Source organism: Aulostomus chinensis, chromosome 14, assembly GCF_037954235.1.
Source record: "Aulostomus chinensis isolate RoL2024-O1b breed Wild chromosome 14, RoL_Achi_v1.0, whole genome shotgun sequence".
Classification (NCBI taxonomy): Eukaryota; Metazoa; Chordata; class Actinopteri; order Syngnathiformes; family Aulostomidae; genus Aulostomus; species Aulostomus chinensis.
Window position 1 is genome coordinate 22,246,123 of NC_141333.1, and position 21,879 is coordinate 22,268,001.

General features: G+C 47.9%; 1 protein-coding gene across 2 annotated transcripts in view; it reads right to left on the reverse strand.

The window, feature by feature from the left end:
- Positions 1-257: 257 nt before the first annotated feature.
- The window catches only part of nhsa (Nance-Horan syndrome a (congenital cataracts and dental anomalies)), a 51,483-nt gene continuing 29,861 nt past the window's right edge, over positions 258-21,879 (reverse strand). Inside the window, exons 2-9 of one of the 2 annotated variants that reach the window (XM_086224521.1) lie at positions 12,070-12,222; positions 10,876-10,994; positions 10,270-10,332; positions 8,566-8,758; positions 6,832-6,963; positions 3,682-6,432; positions 3,315-3,438; positions 258-3,239 (exon numbers count right to left, since the gene is read on the reverse strand). In XM_086224521.1, the coding sequence (XP_086080647.1) occupies positions 2,615-3,239; positions 3,315-3,438; positions 3,682-6,432; positions 6,832-6,963; positions 8,566-8,758; positions 10,270-10,332; positions 10,876-10,994; positions 12,070-12,222 (4,160 nt within the window). In that variant the 3' untranslated portion in view covers positions 258-2,614. The remainder of the gene's footprint in view (positions 3,240-3,314; positions 3,439-3,681; positions 6,433-6,831; positions 6,964-8,565; positions 8,759-10,269; positions 10,333-10,875; positions 10,995-12,069; positions 12,223-21,879) is intronic. The other variant, XM_086224522.1, reaches the window with a different exon arrangement.

Here is a 21,879-nt window from a genome sequence, read left to right on the forward strand (position 1 = left end):
TTTTCTTCAACAAAAAAAAAGAAATTAAAATTATTTTTTTTTTAATATGGCACGAATGATTATTTCTTCACACCTGGAGGAGATGATTCAGTGCTTGTGTGGAGAAAAGTAAATCCTACATTTGAATGGAGCTAGCTGGCTAACAGCAGAGCAAACGAGCTCATAGCAGAGGTGAATGAACTAAGTATGAGTTCTTGAGTGAACAAGCTGCCACAATCTGCTGAAGAGGAGAGGAATTCACATCAGAGTCATTTCAAAGCGGTCACATTTATTTGTCTTTATGCACGTTAGCTACGCAGCCTCTTGTGCTAGCAGTTGGCTTTGATAGGATCGACTATGGGATTTCCACAATGTTTACTAAAAAATAAATACAAGACAAATGTTCCACAGCTCAAAAATATACAAAGGGTTGAAATTAATGTAAACTTTGAAAACTTTTTTTTTTTTACAGAGGAAACAATTCAACAACCTTTGTGACATTTTCAAAAACTTTTTGTATTTACAAGTTTGTACAAAAACAAAGCTGATACCTACAGTAAAGAGGTTGAATTGAAGTCCAAATAAAATGTATCTAGTATCACAAGTACGCTGCACTTCTTCTTTAGCGCTGTTTTTATCTTTTCAAAGACGTTTCAGTCAAGTAAACGGGAGGAGAAAAACAGTTCAATGCCGCTAACATGTCAACGTTCTGGCCTTTGGCAGAAACACTCCACTCCTGAAGTATGAATATCGTTCAAGAAACCATGAAGAGGTCGATAAAAACCACCAGGTACAGCAAAGAGACAGATGCAACTTCACAAAAATCACTTTATCAGTGCAAAAAAAAAAAAAAAATGGAATGAAGGCTCACAGACGTAACCCATTGTGTACCCTGTTATATGTCTTTGTGATAATGTGGAGAATGAATCCATCCATGGTATTTATTAAGGCCAAAGTCAGCTGATATTTACAGTGTACCTACGAGGGGACACATACACTCCCGCAGGGTAATATGGCTACATGGCTGAGAACCATTACTGCAACAGTAACACCGTATACTCACTATTACACAATCGTGACTACGTGGGATATAAACAGACTCAGGGTTACAACTAAAGCCCCTCCTGTAGCTTATGACTGTTTGTGCCATCTTCCCATGACTATCAAGAGCTGCTGTCCCACTCGTCTCTGCAACCAGTGTCTCAAATAACTTTTAAAATGTGTATCTTTTTAACAAAATACGTATCTGCATAAAATAGGTTACTTAAAGTAGCTGCAACTCTCGTTCTGCAGCTCTGTGATGTGTACGTGTGTGTGTGTGTGTGTGTGAGTGTGTGTGTGTGTGTTTCAGGCGGGCGTAGGCCTGCTCTGTGTCCATTACAAAAATAAATATCTTTAGATTGTGACGACACAGAAAATATGAGAGCACGGCGAGTTATATTTTGATGGAGCATTTGGTACAAAATAGCAGCAAATGCCACGTCTGTAAATCTAGAACTTCTCTAAATCTCCTTTTATTAAAAAAAAAAAAAAATCCTAACCTGCCCCCCCATCACAGCACAGACGTCACGCAGACACACTTAACTTGCTGAGGCCAAGCTGTCACTTTTTTCTCCTAAAATAAAGGCATATTTGATCCTCTGCAACACTTTCCATTTGCCTCTTCCAACAATTCCTAAACACACCAAGTCAGCAAACCAGAAACGACCATTATTTGAAAGTTTGTATTCGTCCTTATTCCGTTTCCCATCCTCCACCTGTATGATCACCTCTTCCCTCCTGCGAGAACACCTGCTCCCTCCTCGTCTCCCGAGATTGTCAAGTTAGTGCTCAGCATTTTCTGTCTCACCTCTAATGACTCGTTATTGCATGACTCTTTTCACTGCAGTAATAAAACGCTATTTTTTGATAGAATTCTTTTTTCTTTTCTTTTCTTTTCTTTTTTTTTTTAAAAAAATGAGTAAAATACACAAAGACACCACATCACTTGTAGTTTTTCAGTAAAATCATGGATGCTTCACATTTTTGTGTGTGTTAGTCCTGATGTTCACGCTGGGGTATCAAAACTGGCTGAGTGAGGAAATGTACAATTGTGTCTGGTTGCATAGGTATTCACAGAATACATACAGTTAATACAATGTATTTTTCTATTTTCACAATATACTGGTAAAAAGTGTTAAATAGTAGGATTTTTTTGACTTCTGGATACAACTTGGTCAGCTAAGATGATGTGTCTAACATGGCTTTGGGGAGGAGACTCAGCTACACCTCACCTGAGCCAAATAAATGGGGTTTTGCCGACATTTTGGATGCTAAATCATGGTTTTCCCTGTTTGAATTAATGCATCTTCATCTCACGTGGAGTTTTGTATCTCTATGAAGCAATTTAAAAAGGTAAAACATTTTAAGTATTCAGAGACTAACCAAAAAGGGAAAAGCTATGAAACTCAGCCACAATCAGAAAGGTATTATTAGCATTACTACAATTATTATATTCTTATCATTTATTTTGTGATAAAAAGATTGATCCTGATCTTCTGGTGAATGCCCTCGCTACATCCCGGCGGTCCACCTCGTTGAACAGTAGGCTAGTCCTTCCGTACCTTCTCCACAGTTTGGAGGTGGATCCCGATGTCTACGTGGAGCCCTGCGAGGAGCGGTCGTCGTGAGGGCTCCCGTCTGAGTTCTCCGTCTCGCCCTCAGAGATCGCCTGCATGGGTGCCGAGTACAGTCTGCTTCGCACACCATAGCGGCTGCTGTTGGCAGGCGGGGGGATCCTGGAGCGGCCCTGCCTGGAGGAAGACGACAGAGAGAAGGATTTGGGGGAGAAGCCCTCAGCGTTGGCTTTGGGGTAAGGGCTTGATGCCAGATCTGGACCCGGTGGATGCTTGTGCAGGGGCGAGGCGAGCTCCTCGGGCTGGCACGGGGACTCTGTGAGGGAGTCTCCAGGAGATTTAGGAGTAATGGGGCTCTTGAGGATCTCTGTAGCTGACATGCGGTAACTGGAGTCTGAGCGGCTCCCCTTTTTGAGCAGGAGCAGTTTGAACTCCTCGTTGGAGGTGCTGGACTTTTTTGCATTCCTGTAGATCGGCCCGGGGACTTTCTGCAGGCCCGGTGGGGTCGCCGCGGAGGAAGGTGTTACATGGGAAATGGGCGAGCTCACAGTGCTGCTGGGGGGCGTGTTCCCCGACGCGGCAGGGAGGCGGTTTCTCACTCCCAACTCAGTGGAATCTTTCCTTCCTAACACTTTCCTTTTGGACCTGAGAATAAAGAAACAGCTGTAAGAATCTGGACGTGCACACAGAACCCGGAGCCCCCGCCGTCCACGGGCTCACCTGTGAATCATAGCAAACAGATCCTCCGTGGTCCGAGTTTTGGTGGGCGACAGGAAAACACTGTCCTCCTCGGACTTGGACTCCTCACTGGGAGGAGACGCTGCAGGGTCACTGGCTGCAGGGTCTGTTGGAAGAACTCGTTTTAATATTCTGCATTCAATAAACTCTCGAAAGAACGTTTCCTGAGGAGCGGAAAGTGAGGAAATTTGAAGTCATTAAATGTTTGCGATGTGTACTTCATATTGTGATCTGAAATACCAAAAGAGGTAAAAGTATCCAGGAAATACATCAAAAAGTCCTTTCCATCCACTCATGATAACTCAAAAACATTGTGCATGAGGACGAATGACACTTTGAGATACTATACCTTTGCTGAGGCTCTCCTCCGCCGTGGGCTCCTCCCTGCTGTCCTCAGAGGCACTTTCAGGCATAACACCTGATAACTCGTCTTCCTTGCTACCTTCGTCACTCGCTTGTGACTCAGCATCAGCAGCAGAACCTTCATCCACACCATCGGCCCCCGTGGCTGAATCCATCAGAGCAGTGAGTAGACTTGCTTTTACTGGTGAAAGTTCTTCTTCAGGTGGTTCAGGTCTTAGTGGTTGTGAAGGCTCAGACTGCGAGTTGGGGTCTCCGGGGCCGGTGGGCGTCTCCTGTGGCTCGCTGCACGTCTGTGCTTCAGGACTGGCGGGCGTCTCAGGGACGTGTGCGGGAGGCTCCCGCTGCAGCCGGACTGCTGTAACGGTCTCCAGAGCTTCGCTGCTCTGAGTTTGACCTGCTGCTTCTCCACACGCCAGCTCTTCATTTGAGGAGTCACAGGACTCCTTTGATAGCGTGGGATGTCGATGCGAGTCGCAAGGCTGAGGACTCTGAAGCTCTGATGATCGACTGCAGGACAGCGTGCTGTGGAAGGTGGCCGCTTCTTCATCATGGCTTCCGTCCAGCTCCTTGTTGATGGACCGCAGCTGAACTGAGTGCAGCACTGAGGGTGTGATGGCCATGGGAGGGGGGGTGAACCCCTCTGAGTTAGGAGGTGCCAGAGGTTTGGGCAACACTGGGACTCTCTGTTTATTTTGGTGAAGCGTTTGTATCTGAGTCCTGTAAACTGAAGCTTTGTTGTTGACATTGTGAAAGGCACTTAAATCCAGGTGGGAAGGAGGGATTATGGGCAGCTCCAGGTCTCGTTTGGAGGTGGCTCCATCTTTGCAGGACAACGACGAAAGAGACGACTTCCTCTCTGGGACTTTGGGCTTTCTCTTGCCACTAGATGGTGACAGTGGGCCGGGAAAGAAAGCTGAGGGGAATGAGGAGGTGGGGGTCTCGGACTGACTGGAGTAGCCACTGGATGGGCTGGCCAGGCCTGCCAGCTTCTCTGGGGATGTTAGTTTGAAATCTCCCTCCACTGAGGGGAGCGAGGGGGTGGTGGCCCTGGAGCCAGACTGGGACGTCTGTGACTCAGAGCTCTCCTGCGACTTGATGCACTCGATAACAGTCGTCCCCGTCGCCGTGCTGGAGTTTGACAAAGACCGGTAAGGATCGTTGGATTTTAAATCATTCAGGAGCCAGAGATCTGCATAGTCGGACTGGACAACCCCCTCATCCTTAAAGGAATGTGCATCTGTTGAGCTAAACACACCTAAGTCAGGTAGGTCAGCTGAGCCCTCAACCCCCCAGATTCTGAGGGGCTCTCGGACCAGCGAGGAGTTTTCTGGAGGACCTGGAGAGCCCGACAACACAAGCTGCAGGTTCCTGTCCTTCGACGACAGAGGAAGCTGCTGCCCGCAGGAAATCTTTGGTTCTCTCTTGACAGGGATGTTTCCCTCACTGCATATTTTTCTTAAGGATGAACTCCTTTTAGGCGGAGACGGCTTCACCTTTGGTTTCCGTAACGACAGGCAGCGTCTCCCGAGAGTCATGTGATGACTTAAGTCAGTCAGGCCACAATCGGAGCCAGAGGCTGCATAGTTGTACGTGAAGCTCTTGCTACCTTTCAGACCACAGTCAAAGTGCATGGAGGTGTAGTAACCTTCAGTGTCGACAGAGTAGTGGGAGACAGTGTCGGCTTTCTCCGACGGCGGCTTGTCAGAGTAGCTGCTCTCACACGTGGCCATGCTAGTGAAACTGGGGCAGCCCAGGCTGCTCTCAGCCTCTCGGCTCGGCTCCGGGCTGAAGTCCTGTGGGTGAGGGGGGTCCGGGTGGGTGTAGCTCCACTCTCCCTCTACAGGGTTGCTGGCTCCTACCTCCTCTAGTATGTCCATGGCTGTGGAGGAGAAGGAGCCTGCCCGCTGGGTCCTGAGGCCCTGGTAGTGGTCCAGCATGAAACCTGTCTGGTCGTCGTTGGTGTGAGTGGCAGTGTTCAGGGAGAGCTCAGAGTCACAGTGTGAGGAGCCGGTGAGGGGCGGCGAGGCTGCTGGGGGGATCGTTTCTGAAGTCTGCGAGGGGCAGGTGGAGCTGCTCCCACTCCAGTTCCCACTCGAGGACTGGTGGTCTTCTTTGTGGTCCATCTGGCCTCCCAGCACTCCTGTGGCTGAGACGGAGTGTACCGGGCTGCTGAAGGTGTCTGAGCTGGATGACATGTCACAGCTGCCCATGTCGGCCTTCCTGGGCAGCTGAGACCTGGTCCTCCCCATCCAGCTGTGCTCCGGAGTCTCTGACAGCTGGCTGTACTTCAGGCTCCCCAGCTGGTGGTCCGACATGGCCTGGTCATCTGCACTCTCCTCCTCATCCTTCAGAACCAACTCCACGGCTCCAGGCAGGAAATCCTCCGTGTCCTCCTCATCATCACTGTCGTTGTGGCCGTCTATCACCCGGCTCCCGTCTCGAGGGAGACTACGAGAGCGAAGGCGCGCACCCACCGAGGCGGTGAACATGGTGTCACAGCCGTCCAGCAGGGAGGAGATGTTGCCCGCAGACTGAGAGAGGGACAGCGGGGCTCCCTGGCCTCGCTGGGCCCTGATCCTCCTCCGAGACGGCGCTCCTGAGATTAAGAAGTCTTCTGTCTGGCACCCTGAGTCTCTGGTGGTGAGATGGCTGGCCAGCTCCTCGCTGGAGGGAGTGATATCTAGACTGGTGTGAACTATCACGGTGCGTTCTCTGGAACCAGGAGAGTCGTCAGAGTCTGAGACACGAAAGGAGAACAAACGCATCAGAAAATAAACTCTCAGGGATAAATATAGATTACAACTCAGATATACACATTGTATGTCTCTTTATACAACAAACATCTCTCTCTCTCCCTCTCGCTCTCTGTCTGTCTTTGGCTTCAATAATTTTTTTTTTCTGGTTTAAGATAATGAAAAAAAAATTAATCACAACATCCCCAGGGTGAGTCTGGCCAAGGCCTTCTTTTGCCCTCCCCCTCCATTTCCTGTCATCTCTCTGCTGTTGTCTGTCTAATGAAAGCGTAACTGTTAAAGTGACACAACATCAACGTCCACATCAAAACCGCGGTCATCTGTTTCAACAGGAGTTGTGTGCGCTGTCCCACAGGCAGGCGGAGGCACAGTGAGTAACTCACCTAAATCTTGCTGCACCTGCCTGGGAATGCCGGCGACCGTCCTCCGTCTCCTCAGCTTCCTCCTCCTCTGAAGCACAGACTGTGAGTGAACGAGTGAGCAGCGCACACTAGCATCTCTGTCAAAGCCAACCCCTGCAATAAAGACGGGACATGTGAGGAATCTTTGTTTCACGGAAGCGGCAGTGATTTCTCACGCTGTCTTGTAAAAGAAGAGACGACCCCGCAACACTTGGATGAACTAGATTCGATATTCTACAAAACTGCATGTGATGGAGCCACAACAGCAAGACTGCGAATACGGCAGTTTACTGTTAATGTCTGTACTTTGTACTACAGAAGTATAGTAAAGTGTATTTGAGCCAGAGCATTCAGAACATGAAGTCAGCATGTTGACAGGTTTGCTCTGGAAAGGACAACGTCCTGCTGCGGTGGTTTGAGCTTCGCCTCAGTCGTTTCCTCCCTGTTTTCCTGCCTCTCCCTTCACCGTATGTTATGACTATCATGTGATAGCAGGCTTTTCAGCACCATAGCAATGGCTGGACTTTGCTTACAATGTGCATTTTTCCTCTCAACTGTCTCTGACTCAGCCAGCGTTGGCCTACAACACTCCTTTTGAGTCAATGTGAGTGAGAGAAAATACCATCGGGAAGGCCTTTTCAACAGTTTGGACACAACTCATTGGCATTCATGTCACAGTATTGCGCCTCTTTGCGACTGAAGGCACAAAGTGTCGAAGCCTCAGTAAGAAAGTTAACAAGCACATAAAGCATGACTTGCACGATTTGATTGGACTCGACGTGGCTAACTATGGCATTTATGATAAAGTTTTACAACTAAGAGCACATTTTCTACAATATTTGCAAGTAATGAATGGTCTTTGTTGGACAGGGAAAGCGTGAGAAGCACAGCGACACATTTCATGTTGCCAACACGTCAATATAATGCATGTCACACAGAAAATGTTCAAAGAATCTGTTGATTTTTGAAATAAGCCGACTTGAGTTTTTCACATGGGAAGATTCCTCCAGCCAGCAGCTAGCTAGCCTAGCTGAGTTAGCAGGAGGGCGGGAACAACCAATCATGAGATTTCACTTAACTTAGCTTAGCATGAAGACTATTTTTAGCTCTCCTCTGAGGAAGTTGTATTACATGTTTCCAAATAGGATTATTTCATATTTTTCAAAGAGGAAGATGAGAAGCCACTCTAACATCTGAGTGTGACACGTGAGGCTACGTCTAACGGACATTTAGCCAAACTTAGCTTGGCACACAAACATCTTAAGCTTTTTGTTTCCTTAAAGACATGGACATCTTGGTAAATATCCACTATTTTGTCAAGACGTAGATATCTCTGTTTTTAATGTGAGGCAACAACCAGGAGAAATTTAGCTTAATGTAGCGTAGCATAAAGACAAAGAGGGAATACAGCCAAGTTTCACTGAAGAACAAACTTTTTTCAAAAGCTAGAGCTGGAGAAACTTTATGGATTAAAAAAAAGTGATACAGAGTTGAAGTTTGCTGCTCTCCCCCGTTGTGATCTTGAGCTAAATCTGAAGTCTGTTTTGTGGTTGCAGTCCGACATTAAATAGAGATAAAAAAGAAGAAGTAGAGAAAGTGGGCATTGCTGAAGGAGAGAAAGAACTGATGATCCCTCTGAAGGAAGACGTCTCAGAAATAAAACATCACAACTCACGACAGATTCACACATAAAAGGTCTGAGAGCTTTAAATTTACCAGTCACGTTAATGGGGATGACACACGAGGTGATCACTTGAGAATTGCTTTTCATTCTTTCCTCTGGGGTGGGCAGTGGCAGGGCTTTAGACCAGTTAGTCTGCTTGTCCAGGGTGGAGGGGATGTTAGGGATGGGAAACTTAGACCGGTGACCTAGAGCCACCCCGACAGTGTCGGGGTCAGAGGGTGAAGCCTGCAACAGATGGATATTTGCATGGTTAGATTGTTAAGGTTAGATGGCTTTATATGAGAATGATACAGCAGAGGTTTCTAGAGAATGATCACTGCTTCTGAGATGGGGATGTGCTGGTGTGATTCCACTCAGAGTTCACAATGTTATTGACTCGGAAAGACTTCAAGAGATTAGTATTTTGTTTCCGCTCAGCAATGAGTGTCTGAGCAGAGGTACACAAACGCACATGCCCTTTCAGGAGCTGAGCGAGAGCGCCAATAATCCATGAAGTAATGGAAAAAAGCATGCCTGACAGAGAGAGACAATGGAAAGTATTAGAAACATTCAAAGAATCCACTCATGCAAAAGAGGAGAGCATTTAAAAACTTAAAATCTGGAAATACTTTTTGTTCTTCAATATGATTTAATAGCCTGGACTGCCTGACCAGGCTTGCAATGATGTCAGACCAATAAAAAGTCAGTAAAACGCGTGAACTTTGCTTCCCTCAGCAACTGCAGCGCAGCACAGAAATGTGACAAACGCTGGAGAGGTTCATTACCAACATGCTGTTTTGGAAAGTTATGCTCAGAAAAGCTGTGGCACCAATCTGAGTCGCCGAAAATGTTTGGAAGGAAATACTCATTCCTCGGAGCGGCAGCCTCAGCATCAACCACCGCGCAGTCCTGCCCCCCCAGCACCCAAACTTTCATCTAACATCCACACTACATTTGTCTAAGCTACCAAGCTCTTACCTTGAGATTCCTACCGGGAGGCACATGTGAAACTGGGAGTGATTCTCAGGCCCGACTGGTTCCCACCTCCCTGACACAGCAACCTCCCACCCCCATTTAAAGCCAGCTCCCCAGCCTTTGTGCTCTCTGTTCCCAGCAGACCAATGAGACCCTTACAAAACACCGGCCACAAAAGAAACCGGTTTCCTAGGAAACTTCTCCTACGAGTAGGAGAAAAAAATCAAAGGGAGAGCATTTACAGCTGATGTGTTTTGAGAAGAGGAAGGCGGTTTGAGGAGTGTCTGAGAGGATGGTGAGTGGAGCCAAAGAGGGATGAAGGAGAAAATGAGGGACAGGAGAGAGGAGCTGAAGTGGCCATGTTTGGGCTCATTTCTCCATCAAGAACGATATATTTTAGAGCTTCTAGAGACACAAGGAGGTGCGCTCTCTCAGGGTTGGGTGCAGGGAGGAAACCGTAGCACAGAGGGATTATGGGAAGCCAACCCTATCATTAGAGAAACCCTGGCTGCTGGCGGCCGTGACCGTGGTCCTCACACGCATTCCTCACATACATGACCCCATCAACAACTCTACATAACTTAATTGTCTTTCTCCTGTTTATTTTCAATTGACTCCACATCGGCAGGGCGGAGAGGGAGGCTGCCACTGCTGGAGGAGAGATCGCATTCGAAGGCATGCTTTTAAAAAACAAACCCCTCGTGCCTATTAGTCAGGTAAAGAGTTGAGAAGTGAGGCGTTAGAGGAGAGCAGTGCAGCGGCAGGGAGGGAGGGACCAGTACCTTTCTGCTCCAGGGGGAGAAGCGGCAACATTCGGTAGGGGAGGAGGAACGTGTGGTGTCAAACTGAATTACAAAGCAAAAACAAAAAGGGGCGACAATGACAAAATGAAGACGGAGATATTTGACATGAACAAAGACAACACAGGAGGACGGCTACGTGGACTGTGAAATACTTGTGAGGCGGACTGATGAGCTGAGAAAAGAAATCCTGAATGATTCATGAATCATATAAATATAGACAGAACATCCATGCTGGTCAACACGTGACGAACACAGTCCAGCTCTCTGGTTACCTGAGTTTGTTCTAACTGTGTAGCTGCGTCTCTAAAGAGCTTCTCCGGCTGCTCGGAAGAAGCAAAGTCATCAAAATAAAAATGTAATCGACAAAATACATCAAAATCAGAACAGATGTCAATCCTCCTCCTCCTCATCATCATCTCCAGGGTCACGCCAGGCTTCACTCAAAATAGCTAAACATTCTGTAGAAGAAACATCTGAAGAAGTTCTAAAAGCATACACACACCCCACCTTCCTAACGGTCACATTAATGAGCATCTTAAAGAGAAGCAGCAGGGAACTTGGATGGTACAGAGGTATCTGCCTCACCGTGGCCAGATGAGCGCCCGTCCTCTGAGTGATGAGGGGGGAGGGGTACAGGGGCATCGGGGGCACAGCAGAGATGGTCACTCGCCGCTCTCTGCTGCAGGATCGTCTCTGCTGGTGATCTGTAACAAGACTCATGTTGAGGACGCGCTGAGAGAGGACGGCAGGTGAAAGACTTCCTGCTGGGAGGACCAAGACGTGCGGGGTCGGTTTCTAACTCGAGACAAAGACATCAGTCACTGTGTCAACGCTTCTGTAGTTCACGCTCGCCGGCTCTCCTGTCATTGTCCACTCGAGAGTGAGAAGAGATGAATTCAACTCTACTTGAAAAAGTACCCTATAGCCACCCACACTACTTCATAAGCAGAAGGATTAAAAGAGTACTTCAATTATTTACTAGAATAAAACAAATCAATGCAATAGAAACAGAGATACCGTCTTTTCATTGCACAACTTTCTGGCCTATCAAAACTCGGAGTCTCCATCACAACCATGTAGCTCCACCTCGAGCAGCTGCTGTGGCGGCTCTGCTAGCGGTGGCTAACGTAGCTTTAAGCAGGAAGGATCTGGTCACCTCTTGAACTCCACAAATTTTGGTTTTTGTTTTTTGAAAACTTGAAGCCTTTAAGTTATACTTCCCCCCCAAATTGTACTTCTGTAAGTACTTTTTGTGTCCCCAGAAGTCAGAAAGTGTTAATCACATATATTCAAATGTTGTTACAAGACTGAATATCAATGTCTGGCTCTTTCTGCACCCTGGAGTCACAGATGAGTGATGCAGCAATGAGAAGGCCTCCGTGCGAGCTCCACACACCTATCTGAGAGTACTTGAAAAGCAAAATACCCTTTTTGGGTGAAGTACCACTTCATCATCACAGTTTGACAGACGAAGGTGTCATACACCCTTTTAACCTCACTGTTTCAGTCCTCAGTTACACGCCTATTGTGCTATAATGTACATGTCATGTGTTTATATGATGGCCTGCAGAGAAACATTTACAGTAAATCATCTAACGGTTCAGTGTACTGTTGCATGATGTCCACTAGAGGGCAGCACGACACCAGCACACCAGGCTCAAACGCAAGTTTAAAACCTTGATGTCTTTTTTCCTGACAACTTTCTTTGTGTCTTAGGAAAAATATTTGTACAAATCCAACAGAGAGTCGTGGGGGGCGGGGAGGAGCTGAGGGTCTCACCTTGGTGCAGGGCCCACAGGCTGAGGTTGGCTTGCCTGTGGAGCTCTTCTACGCATGCTGGCCGTGTTGACGTGCGGAAGACGTTCCTGTGCTGGTGCCAGGGGGCCTGGTAATGTGCTGTCAGCTTACTCTCCACGTCCAGGTTGGACACCGCTGTCAGAGGCATGGAGAAGGCCAGACAGTCACAGTGACATCAACTACACAAACGCAGCTCGTGATAAACACACCTGAGTCAAATACAGCAGAATGTGTGCAGTTACTTCTTGATATCTAAGGATCAGCACATGGCAGGTGCTGTAATGGGGCAGTCTGCTGAGCATCATGGGTAAGGCTTTACAGTTCCACAGCTGGAGTACATGCCAGTCTAGGCAAAAATGGGAAGCACGTAGGTAGCATGAGAGCATCTGAGGGGTAACAAACGTTTTAGGTCTGAGGCGGTGATTAAATACCAAACTCACACTGAGTGCAAATGGATCCAGATAATCCAAGCCACTGTTAACAGCAGGACAATGGCCTGTTTACTAATGTGACGCTGTCACCTGGAGGCTCACAACAGGGCATTAATGCAACCTGACACTGTGACTTTCATCCTCCGACACTGACCAGTACCTGGACTGATCTCACCCGCCCCCCCTCACACCTCCCCCTCCTTCTCCTCGGGTTACAGGGAGGGAGAAGCTCAAATTGCATCGAGGAATGCAAGAAATAAGAACGCTCCACTCAGCTGTTAGCATGAAATGGCTGATAAAAATGTTCTAAAGGTTCTACAGGAGAATGCAGTCAAACACACCCATCAGTCTTGTGCTGCCTGGCTGCCTCACTCAAACGCACTCTGCCTGACCTCCACGTCGGCTGAAGGCAGGCTCCAAGTTTGCTTTGTAATGCAGCCAGACTCATTTATTCACTTCATCTCCAAAAACCACTTATTTAACATCTGATCAGAGCTACCGAAGTTCAGGAAAAATGAGAGCAGCGTCATTTGGCAGCTCTGATCAAACTGTTGCATATGTGAGGAGATGTTGGAGCAGCAGGATTCCTGTGGAGCCGTGAGTGCCAGGAGAGGGAGTGTTCCCCTGTCACCCAGAGAAAACAGGGCATTCCCCGTTTAAGCCACCAGAGTGATGTGAAACCCCTCTGAGGTGACCCACCACCTGACCTGAGCTCTGGGCTTCGTCTCCTGCTCGGCTGAAGTGAACTTACCAAAGAGTGATCGATCGATCGATAGATAGGGAAACAGCTGCGACTCTGCCACTGATTGACGGTAAAAACACGAGCTGGCCGTGTTGTCTTGACCTCCAAGTGCACTGTGGTGATACGATCGCATCATAACTCTGACTTTACAAAATGAGTGATTTCAACCTAAGAGAGGATGATGGCGGTCAGAAAATGACTCCCTTTGTTGCTGAAACTCAGATGAGAACGTTGATATCCCCACAGTAAACCCATCCTGTGCTAATAAACATCCCTGCATGTGTGTGTCACTGCTTCTTCATTTGTTGCTAATCAGGAATCCAACATGTTTAGAGAGCAGTTTTACCACGCAAACCATAAAACAGCAACCATTGTGATGCACAGTTTAATATTTTAAAGTTGTTTTTTTAATCATTATGCCTCTTCTTCTCCTTCTTGTATTTAAAACTGCAATTCAACCTTATGCTGGACCAGATTAGGCCTGCGGGCCCCTCACTGGGCAGCCCTGGACTTCAGGGCAAATATAGAAATTGAGCAACTCCAACACGTTGTACCTTGTTGAACTTCACATGCTCAGTAGCAACTGCCGGCGGTACCTGCTCCTTCTCACGCCGTTACTCCCCTGGTTTATCGGTGAGCTTCTCTTGAATTCCTCACGTTCAGATCACAAATGCTCGCATTCATAAACACACACGTCTGTCTGTGTTGTGACGAGAGTGAATCAGCATGGTTTATTGGCAGTTCAGAGCCACCCCCCCCCACCCCACACACACACACACACACCCCTGCTGGGATATGAACTATTAGCCCTGCTGTCCTCACCAGCAATGACCGCAGCAAACCAAAAACCCATTTGACAACAACATCAACAACAACTAGGACACAGACTCCATGGCTCCATTCAACTTTCCCTTTTTTCCACCTTCCTCCGGCTAAAACACACATCAGTGCTTCCATTACTCACGAAACCTTTGACTTCCTGCACAACAAGGCATGAAAGGTCTCTTAAAAGGTTTTCATCTAGAGAGGACTCCAAATGGGGAGACCCTTAAACGAGAGAGGGGGTCAACTGTTACCCCAAATGAGGCCAAAGAAAACACACCAGCCTTCAGTCTCAGCACTCAGACAAATGAGCCACGTGGCTTCGGGTGAGAGCACAGCACAGATTGATCCTGTTCCTGGTGACTAGATGCTAGATTTGAATGAGCCACATTAGTGGGCTTCCCTGGTATTTCATCTGCACCTATCTATCAATCTTTCCTCCTCCTCCTCCTCCTCCTCCTCCTCATCTGCCCAAGGATCTTCTCCCCCCAGAAACCTCCCTGCTATCAGGCCTGCCAGCCGCCCTGCAGGCCAGGAGAAGGGGGATAAAAGCCTGCATCCTCAGACTGCCTCAGCCTTGTAATTTAGTCAGCATTGGCCCAGACAGGAGCCAAGCCAAAGCTCTTACACCCTCACACACCTACAATTTGCCAGCAGCCTGGGAACACACAGCCACAGATGTCAGTCATTAGGTCACACGAAGGTAAGGAAAACTCCTGAGTGAAGAAACCGTAATAGACAGATAATGTCGGAGCAGCTGAGCATCACGGCACGAAGGACTCCTCACAACTATCACCTGAGCCAAAGCCTCCAGCAAGACACTGCTCCGACACGCCGATCCCAGCGCTGTGGTCAAATACCAGGGAAAATCAGATCAATTAAAGTCCCAGTAAATGATACAGTACCTTGAGATTCAAGCACAAGACAGCATCCGAGCACCATGGCAGACACACCAGCGCCTCAGTCACCTGGACTGGATCTCCTCACTGTGACGTCCCCAGGCTCTGCCGACACACAGCTCCACTGGAACATCTGCTCAGACTCCTCCCCCACGTCCCCCTTCCCCACTCTGACCTCAGCCAGCATGCAGGATGCAGATGACCCAGTCAGGCCCCGACTCGGCCCACTAATCTCTTTACGGTCTGCTATACTACAGGAGAGTAGCTGTGTTAATCCAGGCCGCTGAAACAACACTGACTGCTTAACCCACAATAGAGGAGCAGGGAGGGTGTGGTGGAATGCCCATCACGCACAAACATGATGGAACCCTATCATAAATCACTCATGATAATCAAACAGAGGTTGACTTCCAGCTTGAAGCTCTTTCTGACAAAAATAAACTGCAGATGAAGAGTTAAACTCATAGAAAGACATAGCAGGCAAACAACGAATGCAAGTGACTCACCTGAATCAAACTAGGAACAAACACAGGTCAAATCTCTGCTTTTATCCTGGATGCAAAAAAAATTGATGAAATTTTACCGGATGAAGCCCTTGAGACGAACCATTTCATTTTGGAGGGGGCGCGAAGCATCAAACCACAGCTAACGTGAAATCTGTTTGCTGTCATGAGAAAAGCCTGGGCGTGAAAACATCGCCTCTGCTGGGCTGCGTGGCTGCGGTCAGCTGCTGGAGAAAGTCCCTGCGAGGTCTGATTAGTAAATGACAAAGAGCAGAGTCCCAGTGCCAGTAGGCACAGAATAATACCCATCTCCCTGGTAATCCGCTCTGAGCCCACATCCGCCCAGCTGATGGTGATGTCGCTGCTGCTGACCCGCTGCAGCAGGTGGGGCGAGAGATTGTTTACATTCAGTGCAGAGCCGAAGCTACAGTCAACAAGCCCGCTGAGCTGCTCCGGCATAGAATAACATGCTCCATCAAAATAGGGCTTCCTGCTGCTAACTGAGCACCTCGTGTCACCAGCTCCAGTCTGGAAGGAGGACAAGGTTACATAAAGGCTTAGAGGTGCCCTGCAGTTTCTGACCTCTAGTAACCCCAGAGGAACAGTTAGTCCCTGTTTTGTTTGCTTAGTGCATGCAAACGAGGACACGCATGCTGGCGTGCAGCCCTGCCATAGTTTGACACCACTAGCTGTTGAGGCGAGGCTGGAACGCTCCAAGAAACACAGCAACCCACCACCCGGACTGGTAAACATGTCAGCGTGGGCTGCGGCGCACGCAGGTTCTGGAGGACAGTCAGTCTCACTGATGCGTTCGAACACGTCTGAGCTCAGTCACACGCCGTGTTGGTGAGGAACACTGAATGAGAAACCTTTGGCCCCATTTAAACACCGCCACACATTTAAAGGCCCAGTCATGTGATGCAGTGCAGAAAGAGTCGCATTTTTTTTGACTTGGGAATCATGAATAATATCATGAGCAGTTAAAATTTTCCAGACACATTTCAGTTTCAACCTCGTGCAGGATGCCGTTTGTCCTCTGAGACGATCGGCTGCAGTCAGAATAAAACCTGTGATGATGTCATCAGAGTTATTTACATTTGTTTGGACATTATAGATGCATTTTTGCACAGTCGGAATATTTTGACTAAAAGGTGGAACAAACATGCAAGCTGCAACCATATTTGTTTGTTTTATTTTTTACTTATTAACCACATAAAGAAAAAAATCAGGCCAATGAAGCCAAAAAGACAATCCAATGCACACAAAAGACTGAGAAGCATTTTGCTTATGGAAGTCCTGTCCTCATGGACTGACCGCTCACCGGAGTCCTCACTGGACGATTCAGAAACCTGCCGGTCAACACTCTGGTTTCAGAGCAGGAAACTGCAACTCCCTCCTCTCTCTCATCCAATGCCGCCACACCTATTGAGATGGACCCGCCCCACCTCACCTGCAGCTTTGATGTGGGAGAGCAGGTGGGCCCCGTGACCCCTGCCTGCAATGTGACGCTGGGAACCAGGAGGCTTCTGGGGCAACTGAATGAGCCTTTGTTGCAGCCTGATGCAGCTACGATCAGACTGGTGAGGGGCTTCACTGGCCCTCCCACCAGTCACTGCCACAAACACGCAGATTACATACAAGCTGGGAGACTGACATTGATTGATTCTGTTTAATTCTTCAACTCTTTTGTGCGAGTCTGACATCATCACGGCAGGAAACCCTACGCAGGTGTCTGGAAGGTTCCTTTTAATTGCAGTGCACTAAAGTTTGCTTGTGCTTCCTGTCCTGAGGTCATATCATCAGTACGTGCTGGCAGCGCCACAAGCCCACACACGAAAGCTCGCCTGGCGCTGCAGTTAAATCAGACTTGTACTTCAGAAAAAGTTGCTCTTTAGCTCTGACTTTGGATCAGCGCCTGGATAACTGTCTGTGTGCGTATGTGCCAGGAGGTACAGCAGGGGTGGAAGGTGATGGAGAGGGGGAATCCCGTCACATATCACATTTTCCATCATAAAAAATACATGAAAAGGGCAACATATGACTTGCAATAGTAAATGTTCTTGTTTGTTCACGTCCCAGTGACACCTCGGGAGCAGGAGAGAAGTACACAACAAACACCAGCCAGGACGTGAACCCCAGAGCTGCCGTCATGTCACAAACTACCCCAGCGAAACATTTCCTTCTGTTTACAAGTTTCCTAAACACACACACACACACACACGCACGCACACAGCTTCAACCACTATGACTAATAATTACTTTGGATCGTCTGTGAAACCCTGCTGCAGCACATGAGACATTTCCTGCAGATCCTCCTGCAGATCAGCCAGCGCTCCGAGCTGGAGAGGAGGACTGGTGGAGGGCCGAGCCTGTATTCTCAGCTGCTTCATATTACTGCACTACAAAGTCCAACAGCAGGCTTGCGGTGACTTTCCATTTTGAAACCTCAAGATGGCACAAATCTCAGGGAGGGCGCGTGGCCAAGATCTGTCTCTATAGGATGAGCCAAGCAGCAGAGTTCAGAGTTGTTGGAAAGAATGAGGAGGATGTGTTAAAGGATGGCTACCATGGTCGCACATGATTGGAACCATTTCCTTTGTGAAAGTTTAACACAGTGTTCACTTCACAAGAGTGCCTGTGGTGTGTTTCACTGGTGATCGCGTGGAACTGGACCATGTATCTGTGCAAAGGACAAGTGTGTCTGCACATAATAAATGAGAGCGAGGGGGCGGGCTGATCTGAGGGAACAAAAAGTGAAAACACATTTGGCAGCGGCTTCGACACATCTCTGCTTGGATGCCTGGAAACTGGAACCGCCTGGAGTCAGGGCTGTTTTAGGCCACAGAGGACAGAAATATTTCACTCTTACTTTTCGATGCCTAATCTACTTCTCAAAGTACAAGTTCCCAACTCTGGTCTGCAGTGATGTCAGTCAAAAAGATAATGCTAAACAATGACTGGTGACCAGCTGAGAGCCCAGGCTCAGGAGTGTCAGAGAGCCTTGATGATGCTGCACAGAACATCAGAGGACGAATTCCCCTGTGAGCACAGAGAAGTCATCCTTAAAATGGATAAACAATGAATAAAAAATACAGAAAAAATAATAGATTTGTTAGATGTATTGTATTATCCATTTAAAGAATGTTTTGCCCCATCTTTTCTTTAGATTAACTTCTCATTTGCATAATGCAAACAATTAAATTACTGCTATTCAATAGTTTGACTGCCAGTTCGTTGTTTAGCAGCTGACGCACGTGCTGGCCCAGACTCACACGCAAACTGAAATGATATCCCAATCGTTTGTGTCGATGTGCTGTGAACCGCAGCGCTGTTCCCTCTGAGACGCCACTGAATCCTGACCAGAGAACAGTTGTGTTCTCGTAGATATGAATATTTGTGTGTGATTCTGGCATGTTGTTCTCATAGCACCGGGACGGTGAACGTGGTGAAACAGAATGAAGCGCAGTTGCAGTCATGCAGTTTATCTAGAGATTTCCAGACGAAGTTTCCGCTGTAATCCCTTGTTTACAGAAGACGACGATGACATCACCAGCAGATCTACCCAGATGACATTCTTTGATCCATCCCCATTCACATCCTCCCTTCCTCACCCCAGGTCCTCTGGTCAGTGTTTCAGAGCCGCTCGGTGAAGGTGTGGCTCGCGCCGGCTGAGCGGTGAAAGGAAAACGACACAAAAACTGTGAATGAGAGCAACTCGCAGGTTACAGAGGCGGTCACTTCACTTTTCTGTCCCTTGCATGCAGACTCAGCGAGGTCAGGACCTGCATTCAACAATCTTTTCCCTCTTGACCTCCAGACACCTCATTAATAGGTCTGCACACAAAGCAGGAGGTCACTCACATCAGTATCGGGAGGCAGTCGCTGGCTGACAGGCCACTCCCCCTGGCTTCCTCCTTGCCATCACACCACACATTGGATCTTAAAATGCCTCCTTTTATTTTCACATTCCCCAGTTCAGCAGGTCTTTAGGTGTGAAAGTGTTTACATTCAGGAGAAAAACCTAACAGAAAACTGAAAGAACAGCAACTGTGTATCCTCCCAAGAACACTTAAAATTCCTTCACCCCTTAAATCAGCATGGAGTTCATTTTACAGCTCAGTCGTCCCGATTGGCTGCAGCACGCCCTCTCATAGCGCATCATTTAACGGTCTTTGAGGTCACAGCTGACTCCTATTGGGCTGTAATGGCTCTCCCACTGAGCTTGGCCCGAGTCCCTGCTTTCGCCGGATCTTTGAAGTACACCCACACACTCGTGCGTGCTCAGCTCCTGCGCAGGGGGAAAGGGTGTGTCTGGGCCGGGGCCTGATGAAAAAGCTCTGTGGGTCTCCACACCCTCCAGGTACACCTGGATCATTAGTCTCACAAATGGAAATTGTGCCCTTTGACCTGCTGCCTTTGTTCGTCTCTCAGGGCCCTCAAGAAAGGCGGGAACTCTCGGAAGGAGTTTCTGGCTTTACTGGAAGTAAGGGAAGTGTTAACCACGAAGTGTAGAGTAATGAAAAACCTGGAGGTCACAATGAGGGAAGCGGTAATGTGAGCAGCCTCGGCCCGGTCTACTCCGAGCGCTTACGGGAATGTAGCTGCATGTAAAGAGGTGAAACAAAAGTTTTTTCTCTGTGAGCAGACAGGATGAGCAGCGCTGCAGTGGATTTACCTTTCCATGATGGCCCAGCCAAGAAAAACAAGACAGAAGGGGATTAATCTTTCACCAGCCTCTTTCTCTGCCAACCAGCAGGCTTCAATGCATGGTGTTGCCTCGACGCCGAGGACAGCGAGGTTATGTAATCGAATTCATCAAAACACCATCGCACATTTGAAACGTGAGTTTGCTGTTTAAAAGAGTGGTGATCAAGTGAAGGACTGGTGTGTCCTCACAGGCCGCAGCAGACTCAGAGCAACTTTACTGTATTCATCACATCAGGCAGTGAATCGTTTTATGATTTAAAAAGAGTTGAGCCCGAATCTTTGCCCAGGAATGTTGGTTAGCTGAGGCGGTTTGGCGTGTTGCTCCGATAATCAACTGCATGATGGGATGTGTGGATCTTTTCAGAACACGACTTAGACTGGGGACCAAACTCCAAACTTTATTATTTCGATTCAACCAATCAGTGGCGCATCAGAGTACCTGACACTGCGTCTGGAGGCGACGCCCAAGCCAGCTCCGACATAACAGCAGCGACTCTTGTATGTACAGTAAGCTTGCCGATTATTAGTAGTGAGAGCAATACACCAAAGAACGTACCGCTGGGTGCCAGACACCAGTGCCGGTTCCAATGGTACCCTACCCTAAACACTTAGCGTGACGGTCAAAACTCCTAAAATCCTACCAATTTAGACAGGAATTCTAGCAGTTCTGAATTTTTTCAGATATATTTTGTTATATTCTTCAACTCTCCTCATCTTGTCAGCGTCTCTGTCTTTTCTCTTGGACATTTCAGTAATTGTTCTCTGCTGCATTATTATAAGTCAAACATCCCAGAACCATAAATCAAACATCACCAGCACCGTTTAGGACGTAAGGTGAGATGCACACGTGCACAGTGGCGTACCGCAGAGCTTCAGAGAGTCGCTGACGTCAGGCGACACACTGCTTGTCTGAGCTGCTGTTTGTGTTGTTGGAATAAAACAGAATATCGGGAAAGTCCACGATTTAAAAGGCCTCAACTTTTTCTTGGGAGATTTTGCCGCCAACGCCTACCTGCCAAAGCCCCACAGCACTGGTTATCGATCAGCTGCAGCGGGTTACGCTGCGGCGGGTGAGCTGAAGCTAACATCAACTAGCCGTCCCGTGTTATTTAAGATTATTTAAGATGTCTTTTCTTGCTAAAGAGCAACCATGACTGGTTCTGAAACATGGGTTTTGACAAGCAGCTCCTGTCCCCTCTTACAGTACGACGTACTGCCACTGAATCTTTAGGTGGTACCAACTGGCCTACTTTGACCCTGAATATTCACGTAATAACCTCTGATTGTGTTGGTGGAGGTTCTGGTTCAGGTGAAGCCGCACGTCACCAAATTATTCTCAACTCACGTCCACTCGTTCGCAATGTTGAGCCGAACCAGAAATGTTCCAGTTTCTGTCGTTTTTAGCTCAAATCAAAGTGTTTGCTGGCTCCTTCTGCATTCTGGAGTCACACAGAATTCATGGAGGAGGAGTCAGCAAAACCCTTCGGCGTCACGCCGTCTGCTCTGAGCAAACACCAGGTGATGCACGATGATCCACAAGCTCTTCTACCTTTCAGTCTGTTACAGCGAGACATTTATGAAGAACAATCCTCCATGTACTTGCGCACGGTCATCAGACAAATGTGCACTCTGAGCTTGTTTTTACAGCCTGTTTTTAGTGAGTCGACAGAAGACAGACAGGATTCTCC